Source organism: Barbus barbus (genome assembly GCF_936440315.1).
Source record: "Barbus barbus genome assembly, chromosome: 38".
NCBI lineage: Eukaryota > Metazoa > Chordata > Actinopteri > Cypriniformes > Cyprinidae > Barbus > Barbus barbus.
The window spans coordinates 4087478-4101906 of NC_136716.1; the positions used below are offsets into that span (position 1 = coordinate 4087478).

The 14429-nt window shown below is 35.7% G+C and overlaps 2 protein-coding genes across 3 annotated transcripts in view; one reads left to right on the forward strand and one right to left on the reverse strand.

The window, feature by feature from the left end:
- LOC306857802 (1-phosphatidylinositol 4,5-bisphosphate phosphodiesterase epsilon-1-like) overlaps positions 1–1540 on the forward strand; it is an 88666-nt gene extending 87126 nt beyond the window's left edge. For both annotated transcript variants that reach the window (XM_079397966.1, XM_079397967.1), the window contains exon 33: positions 24–1540. The gene's annotated coding sequence lies outside the window, so the exon portion shown is untranslated. The remainder of the gene's footprint in view (positions 1–23) is intronic.
- LOC306857804 (nucleolar complex protein 3 homolog) lies at positions 1052–12527 on the reverse strand. The gene is made up of 21 exons (XM_079397969.1): positions 12364–12527; positions 11500–11710; positions 11289–11421; positions 11047–11204; positions 10917–10973; positions 10006–10136; positions 9771–9932; positions 8411–8504; positions 8154–8329; positions 7942–8070; positions 6977–7108; positions 6562–6642; positions 6353–6453; positions 6199–6271; positions 6059–6122; positions 5910–5981; positions 3692–3873; positions 3478–3606; positions 2210–2307; positions 2049–2133; positions 1052–1795 (listed from the first exon to the last, which is right to left on the reverse strand). The coding sequence occupies exons 1-21, from the start codon at positions 12370–12372 to the stop codon at positions 1667–1669; spliced, it is 2406 nt and encodes an 801-aa protein (XP_079254095.1). The 5' UTR covers positions 12373–12527; the 3' UTR covers positions 1052–1666.
- Between the last annotated feature and the right edge of the window lie 1902 nt (positions 12528–14429).

Consider the following 14429-nt stretch of genomic DNA (forward strand, 5'->3'; position numbering starts at 1 on the left):
TCCCATCGTGTGTCTCTTCTCAGGGTCTCTGTCGATGGGGCTGAAGGCCCGGCTGGCCGAGGGACGCTTGGGTTCTCAGAGCGATCGCACCCCTGTCCCGTCCCCCTGGACCCTCCCGCTGCTGTGGAACTGGAAGCTGCAGAAATGAGTCCAGACCCAGAGCAGCACCTGTAGTGTTCACTACTCTCGACCAGCCTGATGGCCGCTTGAGCTCGTCCCGTGCAGAACACGGCAGGCTGGGTGAGTTGGGCTTGCTGATGGGCTCAGTCACTTCAGCATGTTATCTGATGTCAGATGAAGGCAGTTTCTCCTCATTTCTACAGTTCTTTTCCTTTTTTAACAATGTGGTTTTGCACATTTACCTTGAAGTTCAGTTGTTTTGAAAGCTTTTTTAATACTTTATTTCCATCCCTTTTTTGGGTTTGCTGAAATGAAATCAAGCAGCATAATGCTCCCAGCACATTAATGTAACACTATCCTTTTGTGTTTTTTAGAAGCAAAATTGACTTCCAAACTTTGATTACTTTTATGAATGTAAATATGGCGTGATTTGTTTAGAGTTCACAGCAAATGCGCACAAGATGTTTAGAAAGATGCAAGGCAGATTTGTTCTGCGTATTTTAGCAGCTAATTCATTGCACACGCCCTGCACTGCATTTTAATGACCAACAGCAAAAAAAAGCGGTACCTTTCTGTAAACTGCCATGAATCGTTTGAAGAAACGTCACTTTTAAATGTTGTTTTAAGTATGTTACCGATTTATTTATTTTATTACAGCTCGACATTTTTTATTTTAATTTGCCCCTTTGCAGTGCAAATATTTCAAAAATATTTTTTTCTTGCATTTATGAAGAGCTTGAGATCTTCACTGGCACTGTAGTGCTTGTTTTGGAATATTTGAGTTTAAAGTCAATACATTAAGAGGTATGTGTCCCATATGACCGTGTTAAATAACATTTTGCTATAATATATTCATGTGATTTCTAAACTCGCTGCATAGCAGTTGAATCACCTAAAGCAGACCTGCTTTCCTTCCTTTGTTTTCTTTCTTGAAGTGAAATCTTTCATAATTTATTAAATGTTATAGCCCAGGTTGGCTGTACTTTTCCAGATGTGTACATATGAGAGTACATAATTATGAAATCTGCATTAATTTATTTGTAAGGGCATGAATGTTCCTCCAGCCTGTTCGTACTGTATAATGTTTGTATTTTTGTAATTTAGATTTTTAGTCTTCAAATATATTAAATATTTTGACATTTAAGTGAATGTAGGTGCCATTGAAGTGTATTTTATCCTTTAATATCTTTGTATATTTCCCATCGCTTTGTTTCAAACAAGCAAGTGTTTAGTGTGACACAATGCTGTTATTCTAGTTCATTAAGAACTTCTGTCTGTTTGGAGTTTAAAACATGTTGAACTTTCTACTAGTGATGGTTTTCAGCGCACACACAAAGCTCTATAGGAATGTATCGTCAATATTTGTTTACTTGAAACCACTGAATCAACCACATTCATCAATAAATGGTGTTGAAAATCCACGTTTGGTGAAATGGCTACTTTTTCATCAGTGCCCATGATAAACTCAAAGCTTCTGCTGGTCTCTTGGAGCAGTTATTTTACACAAACGGATACAAAACAGCTTTTCAGCTCTTAATTTAGTCATTCATGTTTCCTGCTGTGTGTGTTGTGATGTGAAGTCTAGACTCGTCTGCTCGCTCTGGTTTTGAAGAGCAGCATCAATCAGCGTCTTCAGCTCAGAATCTAAAAACGCATCACCAATTGTGAAATGTTCCTGCAACACAAGAGGAATAAATATTTAGATGATAAAACTACATGACAGAACTATTTAAAGCAGGGGTCACCAAGTTCAGTCCTGGAGGGCCGGTGTTCTGCAGAGTTTAGCTCCAACCCTAATCAAACACACCTGAAGCTGCTAATCAAGCTCTTACTAGATATACTAGAAGCTTCCAGGCAGGTGTGTTGAGGCAAGCTGGAGCTAAACTCTGCAGGACACCGGCCCTCCAGGATCAAGTTTGAAAGAAGACCTTTTTCTTTGAGGGAGGTCCTGCAACAGGAGGGTTGAAGGTCATGTCTTTAACACTGTAGTCTTCAAACAGCTGCACTGGAGTCCTGAGAAATACAATGAAAAATCGTCAGTCATCTTCATCAAAATGAACCACTGAAAGAGAGGCGATTGTCTCTGTACCTTCTGCTGAGCTCCATGCTAAGAGCCCCTGACCCTTCACTAGGGGCGCCTTTCATCAGATGAGCTGCAAACTTCTTCACCATAGGGTGATAGTGTCTCTGAAAGAACAGCACAGATTACAACCTGTGGTACTCAAGTATAACTGATATACTGTTGATATTTAGAATTTGATATTTTCACTTTAATAGTAGTTTTACATTTTTAAGTTTTTTTATTTCAATTTAATACTTAAATTTTTTTATGGTTTTAATTTGACCAATAATGACCCCGATACACCAAATAAATCCATATAATTTGAAAACAGTTGCTGCTTTTTGAATTAGGAATGCAACGGACTAGTTGTTTGACAATGTTTATTTGAGCTATAATATTTTAAGAGCACATTGTTGAATTAATGTAGTTTTAAATTTAATTTAATTATCACCTACTACAAGCAGCAAATCATGGACCATAATGCATTTTGTTTGTTTATACAAGTTTTTTTTTTTTTGAGATACTTTACCACACTTCAAAGCATATCACTGCACCTTTAACTCCACTACATAAAAAAAAAAAAAAAAAAACAACATTGTTCCATTTTAATTTGAAATGAAAAAATAAATAAATTCAACACCTGCTCTGAGATGCAATAATTAGTTCACAAATCAGACTGAAGGATTCATGAACTGGACTGATGGCATTCGTTCAAGAGTGAATAACTCACTGATTCAATGATTTGGTGAAAGCTAATCTCCAGTCACTGAAATGTTCCTGTCGGACTCAAAACAATAACCAGGAAAATGTAGTACTTTTGTACTTGAACTCATGTAAAACTGAAAAGGAGTATTTATTTCTGGGAGTGTTTTTGACTAATGATAGTTCATTAGGGTATCTATATTTTGAATTATGCACTTAGTCTACCAATCATACGCCATATTTTCTGAAGTATATTTTGTTTTTTTTTAACATCAAGCATGCAAAACGTGGGAGTTTTTTTTGTATAGTGCATTTTCCACACAACCTTGTATTCAGTTTTGCTTCAAATAAATGTATTTAGGCTTGCCACTATAATTTATGTTTGTTTTATACTTGTATTATTATATTTTTTGCATACCTGTTCTGAATACCATTAAATTTGAAGAATTGAGGTGTGAGAGAAAATAAATGTTTCATTTTATTTACCAGTATTTTACATTATTTCTGACTGTAGTAATAAAATGTGTCAATTTTCAATTTAATTATAATATAATGTGTTTTAATCTGATTGTCAGTGATTGAGTGAATGATACCTTCAGGAAGTGAAGCTCCCACAGTGACGTGTTCTGAGGGTTGCAGTACTCGGGCACATCCAGCTCTGGCAGATACACACCACTGCCCTGCATTTCATTATCCAGCAGGATGTCACACTTAGGGAAGGTCTACACAAAAGCCACACACACAAATAACTTATACATCCAGCTCAGAAAGCACAAAAAAGAAGGAGCAGCAGCAGCACTGGCTCACATTCATCAGCGCCCTGTTGGCCGCCAGGATGCCCACACTGGAGTCAGGCAGCAGGTGCAGACTGAGCGTGCTCAGTCTCTTCAGGAAGCCCTGCGCCCTCTGCAGAGTCACCTGCTTCCTGCGTTTGGTCAGCATGATGTCCAGACACTGCAGCACGATCGTCGTGTCCTCGTTCCTTCCTCCTGCAGCCCATTCAACACAACAGTCATTTCCATCCCAAACATTTGTATGAAAAATTGGAATATTGCATAAAACATTCACGAATCCCGTCTGATGCGTTCAAGAAAACAAAACCTTCACTTCCTGAGAAACTGATGCAGAGAAGCAGTCATCAAACATTTCCTACATAATATTTACTTGCACAGATGAAACACGGCAACAAATGCAATCATGCAAAACAAGTCTGGGAAGCAATTATATCAAATCATTTTAATGACATTTAAAAAAAATTAATAAACATTATGACTATTCCTCTCACAATTCTAATGGGTTCTTAGAATTGTGAGATAAACGCTCAGAATTGTGAGTTTAAATCTCAAAATTCCGTTTTTATTTTTTGTGTCCACCACGGAATAAAGAAATAAAGGAAACAAGCTTCCACAGACTTTGGCTCAGTCATTTCAGAGTGACTAAAACAATATTTTAGACAGTATGCAGAGATTAGTCAACTGCATTATAAAAAAAATATTCTGCAAAGCTGCAAGTCAAGAAAACACTATTTTAGTCTTTTTTTTTTTTTTTGCCAACAGATTATGCCTACATTCACATATAATTAAAAAAACATCTGCCTCATTTGAGCATATACATTTTTTATGTGCATATTTAGATTTTCTTCACATCATAGTGTTTCCATCCAGTGTTCTTATGTGAAATCCCAAAACTAGCGTAAGAACACATGGACGGAAACAGCTAATGACATTTGTGAATTTTATGTTCAATAATAGTCCAGTGATTCTGCAGTTTTTATGAAGGTAAACTTAGGACCTTCATGATGTTCTTCCTCAGTCGTTTTGACTTATTTTGTCTTATTATATGCAAATCTCTAAAGATCTTTAAATCAAGTTACATTTACTTGAGAAGAAAAATTACATTAGAAGTCTTGTTTTAAGCAAAACGTTTTGGTCAGTTTCTCAGAACACAAGATATACAGAAGCCTGAGCTATTTCATTTCATTACTATCCATTTCTAAGGCATGTTAAGGAAAATTACTTAAACGTCCTAATTGAGCTACGGCCTAATCCTGGCTTAGTCTAAGCCCTGTCTGTGAAACCAGGCCTTCATTTCTACATTTTACATCAAGTGAAACTATCTTCCGGGAGGCTTATTATGCCCCTTTTTACAATATGTAATATAAGTCTCAGGTGTCCCCAGAAATGTGCCTGTCAAGTTTCAGCTCAAAATACCCCACAGATCATTATATCATTTTAAAAATGCCTATTTTGAGCGGAAGCAGAAACGCGCTGTTTTTGTGCACGTCTCTTTAAATACAAATGAGCTGCTGTTTCCCGCCCCCCTTTTCAGAATAGGAAAGTGCCTTTATAGCTCCTACCTCAGATACTCTGCTAAAAAATATCTGTTTGGTTTTGATTATCACATCTATTGCGCAGAAATCATGCGTTTTAAACCATTTTAGTTTAGACTTCCGATATACGGTTTTCTGAACGCACACATCCGAAGCACGTGCTCGGAAAGCGGCTGCCACACGGCATGCATGTAGTAAACCAAGTTCTCTTTCATGTCTTATTGCACTTAAACTTACAAGTTAATTTTAAAAACACCCAAGTTACAAAAACAGCCGATTATGTCTGTGAAGGTAAAGAGCTGGGAAATAAATCACATATTTATATTAGATCTCTTCGGCAGCAGTGTAATATACAGTAAATAAATCAATAATTCTTTAGATATTTGTATTGGAAAACAAGGCAAAATACTGAGGAAGAGGAAGCTTTTTTGCTGTGCGTGTAACATTTAATGCCATGATTACCAATTTAAAACTTTCCTCTCTGATTTAAGGCTTTAATTTGTGGAAGGGTAAATTAAGACCTTTTCAGAAACCCTGATAATCTATCAAATGGGTCTCGCAGTTGGATTTGTGAATCTAATTCTTAGAAATAAATGTCCGGGACACCACAGTGTGTAAGTGACTGATGATTCTCGCTCATATTAAATAACCCAGTGTCACTGCATGTGCAGAACAAAGAGACTCTGGAGATCTCACCTGCGTGCAGCGTCAGCAGCGTTTTGTATAAGTGGTTGTAGAATTTCAAAGGGTCGATGTTGAGGACATCACCTGTTGCAAACAGAGATGTATTTTAGCTCAGCGAGGGCGAGATGTTTTTGCGAAACCAGAGCTGTGGCGGCACTGACCTTGTCCCGAGAGGATGTGGAAGGATGTGAGGATGCAGTGAAGGCTCTCGCGATACGTCAGGTCCTGAGAAAAGGAAAACGCTGAGATGTTAATGCGTGAAATGTGACGTGAAGCAGGCGCTCCTGGTAGAAACACTTACACCCGATGTGATGAGGCCGTACAGCACCGTCAACAAATCATCAAAGAACTCCAAGTTTATCAAATGAGCAAACCTGCAGGAAACAGTTTGAACCACGTTAATCAAGAACACAGAGGAATACCGACCAGAACGCTTTATAACAGGTGGAGCTTACTTTGCAAGACCTTCTAAAACGGAGGGCAGTAAGATGGACTTCCGAGCTTTCTTCAGTATTCTGAAGTAGGTGAGGAACACGATGTTCAGCGTCTCTGTGTGCTGGAATCAAACGATGGGCGAAAGTGAATATACATTTCCATAAAGTCCTGCGATAGCACATTCATAAATGAGATGGAACAAGCTCTCATCTACTGTAGTAAGACTCACCAATTTAATTTTCTTCTCCTTGTTGTCTGAGGCCTCAGTTTCTAGCAGCTCTTTCTGTAGCTTCTCCTCTGCTTTCTTCCACTGTTAAGGACAAGAAGGTTTGATCAAGGTCACAATACAGAAAAAATAATGTGTATAAGTGCACAGTTTTCCAGCAGAAGTGTATTTTGCATTAATTTACTCATAAATAAGCATTTCAGAAAATTCTTCATATAAAGATGATTTCATTAAACCTACTTTGAGGAAACAGATGTTGTAATGATTAACAGCTAACTTTAACTTACTTATTGACCCCTAACTTTTGAAAGGTAGTGTATATATACACAAAGCATGTGCCCAGTGAACACTGACTAATATCACTGCACAACTTCAAATTATGACATTTGTGTGAAATAACATTCAGCCCAGTTCAAACCTTCCGCTGCATCCTGGACAAATTTGTCCGCTTCTCCTTGAAGGACATGAACTTCTTTTTTGGCGCAGTATCTTCTGTGTCTTTCTTCATTTCCACTTCTTTTATTCTCAGACAAAGAAGACAGTTGAGCACCTGTGCATTCACAGCACAAAACACCAGTAAAAATATATAAATGCTATAAATCATCACAACTTAACGCATGGCTAAAATCACAGTTTGTTTGACGTGAGCCAATAAAATCAGAATTCATCAGAAGCGTAACTTCTCTGTACTACAGTAAACTTTACTTTTCTGTTTTTTCCTTTAATATATATATATATATATATATATATATATATATATATATATATATATATATATATATGTGTTGCAAATTCAAAACTCTAGACCAGCGTTAACAAAGCTAACAAAACCTAAAACCATGAAAAACATTTACTTCAAATAAATACTTAAAAAATTAATACAATTTAAATAAAATAATAGAAATTAATAAAAATAAAATATAATATTTTTAGCTAGTTTCCAAGTCATCTAATTTTCATTTGGTTTAACTGAAATTAAATTACAAAAAGTTACTAACATTTTAACTAAAATTATTATGAACTTATGAATTAAGATTAATAATAAATGTATGTTAATAAGAACTCTATAACATATGATTTAAATATGTATTAAAATACATTTTATTATATTTAACTACATAATAAAAAGCAATAAAAAATACTACTACTAATAATAATGACACTAACCAAAAAATAATAAATAAATAAAATAGAACAAGTCAAAACCTGACAATGTTCTTTAACTGAAAGAAAAGCCAAAACTGTTTACAAGTTTTAAAAAGCAAACTGCCCATTTCAATTAAATAATTCTCTGTAATGAACGTTTGTCATGTACATTTTGTCTGTTTGTTCTGTTCATCATTGACAGATTAAGAGCTCCTCAACACAGTATGATGGTTGTACCTCAGGTTTGACGTTGTAGCTCCTGCCCTTGACCATGCCTGAGATGACCTTCACCACCGCTAATGAGGCCTGACCCAGTTTATCCTGCTTCAGCAGTTTGCTGATGGCTTCACAACACATCTCAGACACCTGAGCACAAAATGACAACATCTAAATGATGAGCAAATCTCCAAATGTTGAGTCTTTCCAGCAATTATGGCTAGCAGACTGACCTTCCTGACAGAGTTGCTCATCAGAGGCACCACCGTGACTATGATGTTGTTGTGGAAATTGAAGTGTGGCAGAGCTACCAGGAGATCACAGATGCACCTGATGGCCACTTCAGCAAGACCTTTATAACTCTGAAGAGACACGGCTTGACTTCTCTTCTGCTTCTTCTGCTTCCAGTCTGAAACAGCATCAGATCAGATGGTCATGATGAGAACGAATGGGCTGATGGGAAGGTAAGAGCACAGAGCACTTGATGTACCTTTGACTGTCTGTTCCAGATCTTCCAAATAAAACTTATACTGGCTGACGAGACCCTCCTCAAACTCCCTCAGCTGCAGCGTCTCTTTTTTCACCTGGAGAAGAAAATGCTTAAATGGGTCATATGATACATTTATTTCTTGCTTTTCAATATTGTCATTTTCTTTTGGGTCTACGTATCCAAAGAGTTAACTTCTGATGAGCATTTTTCACTCTCACTGTTTTTTTGCTGTGCTTTTTTGTATGCAAACACTGCCTTCTCAGACTGAAATAATCATAACCTTTTAAATATAAAACTTCAGTCCAATTCTAATACAAAGACACAGCATATAATCTAGCAGATTCACCCATATTTTACTCCAAGAATTAGAGTCTATTCTGCTTTATCATCCAGGGTATCTGCAGTTTTTAAAATCATATTGAAGACTTTTAAGACATGCACAAATAAATGTAATACTGTATAACAAATCCAATCAATCTCCAAAAAAACAACTTGTCAGATTCTTGCAAAACGGTAACTGCAAATGTAAAATTATTAATAATAATTTAATATACATATGCATTGATGTTAGTATATGTAGTGTAATATATCAATACATACATATTAGAGATTGATTGATATTGGATTTTGCCCATTCAATAATAATTTGTTTAAAGACAGACAAAAAACTATTATAATTTCTATATAAAAATATAATAGGATTCAATAATAGCAGCCCAGGAAGAAGCTTGAACTAAATGCTAAATAGAGTTTATTGTGCACCCAAAAATATCAATAATAACCAGAAAAAGCATTTGACGGACAATGTGGGACATTTAATTATAAACAAGGCCAAAATACAGCGGGACTCTTATTTTGAAATGTCTACGCATTAAAATTTCTAGCTGCTCACTCAGAAAGAGATAAAAAAATATGCATTCTTCCAACCAACTACAATATAAACACCATAAAGTAAAGAATATAATTCATCAGCACTAGTTTGCTATATTCATTGACTTGCAATAGTGCTGCGGTCACATTTACTTCATTAAATCATCGCAATTCAATTATTAATAATTTCCTTTTTTTGCAATTAATTTTTTCCTTCTCCAAATTTAAGATCTCCTAAAACCATAATTTGAAATATTTTTCGTTTTATGACTTTTTAAGGCCACGTGGGAGCTCAAAATGTTCTCCAGAAACGTGAAATGTATTTATTGTGTCGTCCATCAGAAATCCAAGCATTTCTGGCTTGTTCTTGCAGCTCAGTTTCAAGAAAAACTGTTTTGGATTAAAGCTGAAGCCAACATATTTTCATAGTGCACTGAATTCTTATGCACAAAGGTGAAGGGAAATCAAATTTAACAGTGGGGCACTGCACCTTTGCGGCTTTCTCCTCTTCTGTCAGCGGTCGGATTCGATATGACGGCACAATGTCCTTAAACACCTCCAGGAGGGACACCATGACTAGCTTTCTGACCGTGACGGCGACACACGGGTCCGTCTCCATCAGCATGGCCCTCAGCTCCTTCAGCCTCTTGATCTGAAACACACGAAGAGGAACGTCATCATACATGTGACGACAATACAGATGAAATCCAGAAGATCTGTCTTACATTGACATGTGGATCTGCCAGTATTGCAGACGACAGACTTGCGATGCGCAGTCTCTTCTCCGTCAGTCTCTCGGCGCGAAGCTCCAGTTGCTCCTGAGGAGTTAACAATGGAACGCTCTCGGGTTCCTCCTCTGATAAAATATAGCATCAAAAAGCACATTGAGAATAATTAAAGAAATAAGTTTAATATCTACAGAAGTATATTTAAAATGGCTCATACTCTTTAAGATTATGATTTGTAAATGTTTATTTAATCTTATCTGCTCACCAAGGCTGCATTTAATTATTAAAAAATAAAACAGTAATAATATTACAATTTAAAATAAAGGTTTTCTATTTGAACATATTAAAATGTAATTTATTCCTGTGATCAGTCTTCACTGTCACACGATCCTCCAGAAATTTGCTGCTCAAGAAACATTTGTTATTACTATCAATGTTGAAAACGTCGATATGTGATAAAATGTTGATATTTTTGTAGATTTTTCAGGATTCTTCATTGAATAGAAATTTCAGCATTTGTTTGAAACAGAGATCTTTTGTGACATTATAAATGTCTTTTGACCGATTTAATGCACTTTGCTGAGCAGAAGTGTTATGGGTAAAAATGGAATGGTAGTTAATAATAAGTAAAATCATAAAAATGTAGAACAAAAACAAATCATTTTAAAATAATAAAAAAAATTATCAGTTTACCTGCATGTCATGTAACCAATAACTGACATCAGAGAACCATCAACATGCAAATGTGTTGCTAAATTATCAAAATATTAACTAAAAAGCTTAAATATTTTGCGTCAAATGGACAATTCTCCTAAAAGATTACATGGCAACAAAACTACTACCGCACTTTCTTAAACACACTCTTGAGATTAAAGAAATTTCAAGGTTGCATTCAAACCCACACCAACCTTTTATGAACTCATCCTGGTCGATTGGTTCCTCCTCTTCCTCTGCCTTCGGCACAACTAGAGGAAACAATCAGACAGTTAATCCCAAATCCTCCTCAGCATTCACTGAAAGTCCTGTGATAACACACACCGGGTTTCTCCATGGTCTGAGGGATCAGGCCGCTCTTGTCTTTGATGGGCAGCAGATGAATGAGTTCCTTCTCTTCCTCCTGCTGCATCTTCCTGGGCATCTTCTCATACTTCTCCACCGGCTGCTCGGACTTGCGCTTTTTGGCATGTGCTTGAGCGCTACAAAAGAAAAGAGGATGAAAAACGATCACAATATCAGCAGATGACTGTGTATAGATAAATGTCAAGTGTGCTGCTGCTTACTAGGATGAGATGTCTCGAGTCAGAAAGGAAGCTTTCTTTGCCATGGCTTTGATGTGTTCGAGGTCATCCTCATCCATCATGTCTACAGGCAGAGACTCCAGGAACTCCTCCTCATCCTCCTCTTCTTCCCCTTCTGTTATGATACATCAACATTACAAAACCATCCTAATACACAGCACGAGAGATAGTCATATGAAACGGTTTCTCTCACCTGGTTTCTTCTTATAGCGCTCCAGGGGTTTGAGGGTCTTATGGGAGACATCTGCAATGGCTTGCCGAAGTTTCCTCTGTTCTTTGCGTTGTTTCTTAACTGAGCTCTGTTGCTTAAACTGACGATTCTTCAGCTTGTTTTCTAGCTTCAGATTACTGGTTTTTAGTAATTTTCTGAAGCTAGGCTTCTTTTTCTTGTTCCTTTTGGAAGCCTTGAGTGAAAGACGCATAAAAGCACAGCTAAATAATGCATGCTACAATTATAGACATAACATCTTTATATGAATGTTGCATAATATCATATGCCAAAATGTGATTTTCATTGCCATTTTCCACCAGAGAGTTCACATCAAATCATTAGATTAGAAATACTTTTAATTTAAACATGGCAATAACTGAAAACGACTATAAAATGAGTTACTTTATATAGAAATATACGGTGTTCAGATTAAAGGTAGTATGACTGAAATACTTATTGCTTTCGGTCAAAAGTTAAAAATACCACAAACAATGAGAGGTTAACTATTAGCATATGATATATGACTAGCATGTTATATATGACACACCGGGGGTTTATGCTAGTATACTATGATATTAGAGCTAAAACTAGTTAGCATAAGGAAACAATAACGTGTTGAAAAGTGTAGTTTGATAATACTGTAGGGATTACACTAGTACAGTATGATATACAGTAAAGGTTAGACTAGTATTGATACGCCAAAGTTTTGGCTAATACATAAAAACAACGGTTATTGAGTCTCGAGACACTCGTTTAAATGTAAGTGAAGCAGAGAAACATGGCTAACAGAAGCTGGAGATATTAAACTCGCTCGCGCTTTCGTTTGCGTATTACATATTAACTTACCGGGCCCATGTTGATCTGTGATCCGACTCAACTATCGAAGACGTGTCAAATGTGTAAATCAGTTTAATCCGAATTAAAAAAGTGTAAGCATCCACTCTTCACACACGCACCACATGGACAGGAAGTTAAGCACATGAATAGAGAGACAAACGTTACGTTGCCTTGAGCGCCACCTGGTGATCCGGAGGAACGAACACACTGAGAAGACTTTTATTTTAATTATTTTATTTATTTATTTTTATAAAGCAGCTGAAAAATGGAATGCCTTAAAGCTGTCTGAATTACACATTTCTGTTGGGTTGATTACTTAAAATGGTTAAAAATGACAACTTAACTACATTTATGTATCTCCTATGTACTAAGCTACTGAGCTATGCTTTAAAAAAGAGAAAAGTTGGGAGGTTGAATCAATCAAAATGTGCTTTTTGCCTTGGACTGTGTAATGTAATTTCAATTTGACCTTGAACAGCAATCAAGATGTTTTTAACATTTCAGAAAACATTCTCATGTTACACTTTCACACGTGACCAACAGATCCACGACTAATATAAAATATAATGAAATATTATCAAAATATGACGGTGGTGACGAAAACCTGAATTTATAGTCATTTTAACTATCAAATACATTGAATCAATCCATTACTGTATTAAAACAATTGTATTATTGTTTATAAAGAGTCACATTTAAGTATTTTGATATATCATTGGAACACAAAATCTGACGGTGTTGACAAATTTGGCATTTCTTTCACAAAACAGCTCATGCCTTTTTTTATTTATTTTTCTGTTGATGCTAGATGCTAATGGAACCTGCTTCAGGAGAATAAATATTTCAAATAAATTCCTCAGAAATTGGAAGATGGTGTTGACATATCACAGGAAATATTAACATTAGGATTTAAAATGTCCTAAAACTATAAAACAGAGCCTGTTTGACACTGATGCACTCTGCAGAGGACTGTGGCAAGAGTGACAGCTGCCCCTGATATTCCCTGATTTTATTACATTTTAATAAATGTCTGACGGTGTTGACAAAAAGTGGGGACACAACTGTGAAACCTTATGAAACATGCATGTCACTGAAAATCAGCCTTGCTTTGATATGAGATATTATTAAGCGTTGCTTTTGATAAAACATGGTTTTTCATTATTAAAAAATATTTTTATCTATTTTATAGCATATGAATTATTGAACCGTTCTCTGTTTTAGATGCAGTTGAGAAGACAGTAAGTATCATAGATTTCACATAATAATGATACAATGAAATTGAAGGGGATAATTGTGTTAAATACATTCAATTATTAATGCCCCATAACATTTACAATTGAACATATTTGTATTTTTAAACCCAATAGCAGTTACAATTGCTGGACAAGTTTTGTCCCATGCCTCAAGAATCAGTGAACTATTATTTTTCTATAGGTATACTGTACATATATAAAGAACAAAAGCAAGTCACGATGAATTTAAAAAAAGAAATAACAACTATAATAGTAGTTTTAGATTTATTTACACATTTGAATTTTGTGGTGTCAAACATGTCACATATTTACAATGAATCTTCACTGAAGTATGAAAACTGTACAATAAAACCAGGAGTGTGTAGAAAACAAACCAAGAATTAATGACACAATTTACATTTTTCATCAAGATACAACATTACCAAATCCAAAAATGTTTTGAGACCCAATATTTACACATATAGGGTTCAAATCCATGACAAACAATGCATTTGGTCAAATAATTGAGCAGAAATCAAACAGACACAAATTACACATTTTAATATTACACCACACATTCTTATAATTTAACTGGCAAATGTCAGTTCATTTTAGAAGATGTACCTTTAGTACACAAATCTCTGAATGCATTCTTCACATACGGTCTTACTAACATTAATAACATTTAGATTAAAAATTAGGCTACATTAGGGCTGCAAAACGAATAATTGGAATTAATCGCATTCGAGTTCATGTTTACACACTACATACAATGTAAAAAAAAATTGTTTCAGCTTAAAATAATTTGTTACCCCGATGACTTAACATTTTTAGTTTAGTCAA

Coding starts and splice junctions, on each gene's coding strand:
- LOC306857804 (XM_079397969.1), bottom strand. Junction 11,205..11,288: donor ACTCGAGACATCTCATCCTA/GTAAGCAGCAGC, acceptor TTTCTTTTGTAG/CGCTCAAGCACATGCCAAAA. Junction 6,123..6,198: donor ACGGCCTCATCACATCGGGT/GTAAGTGTTTCT, acceptor TCCTTTTCTCAG/GACCTGACGTATCGCGAGAG.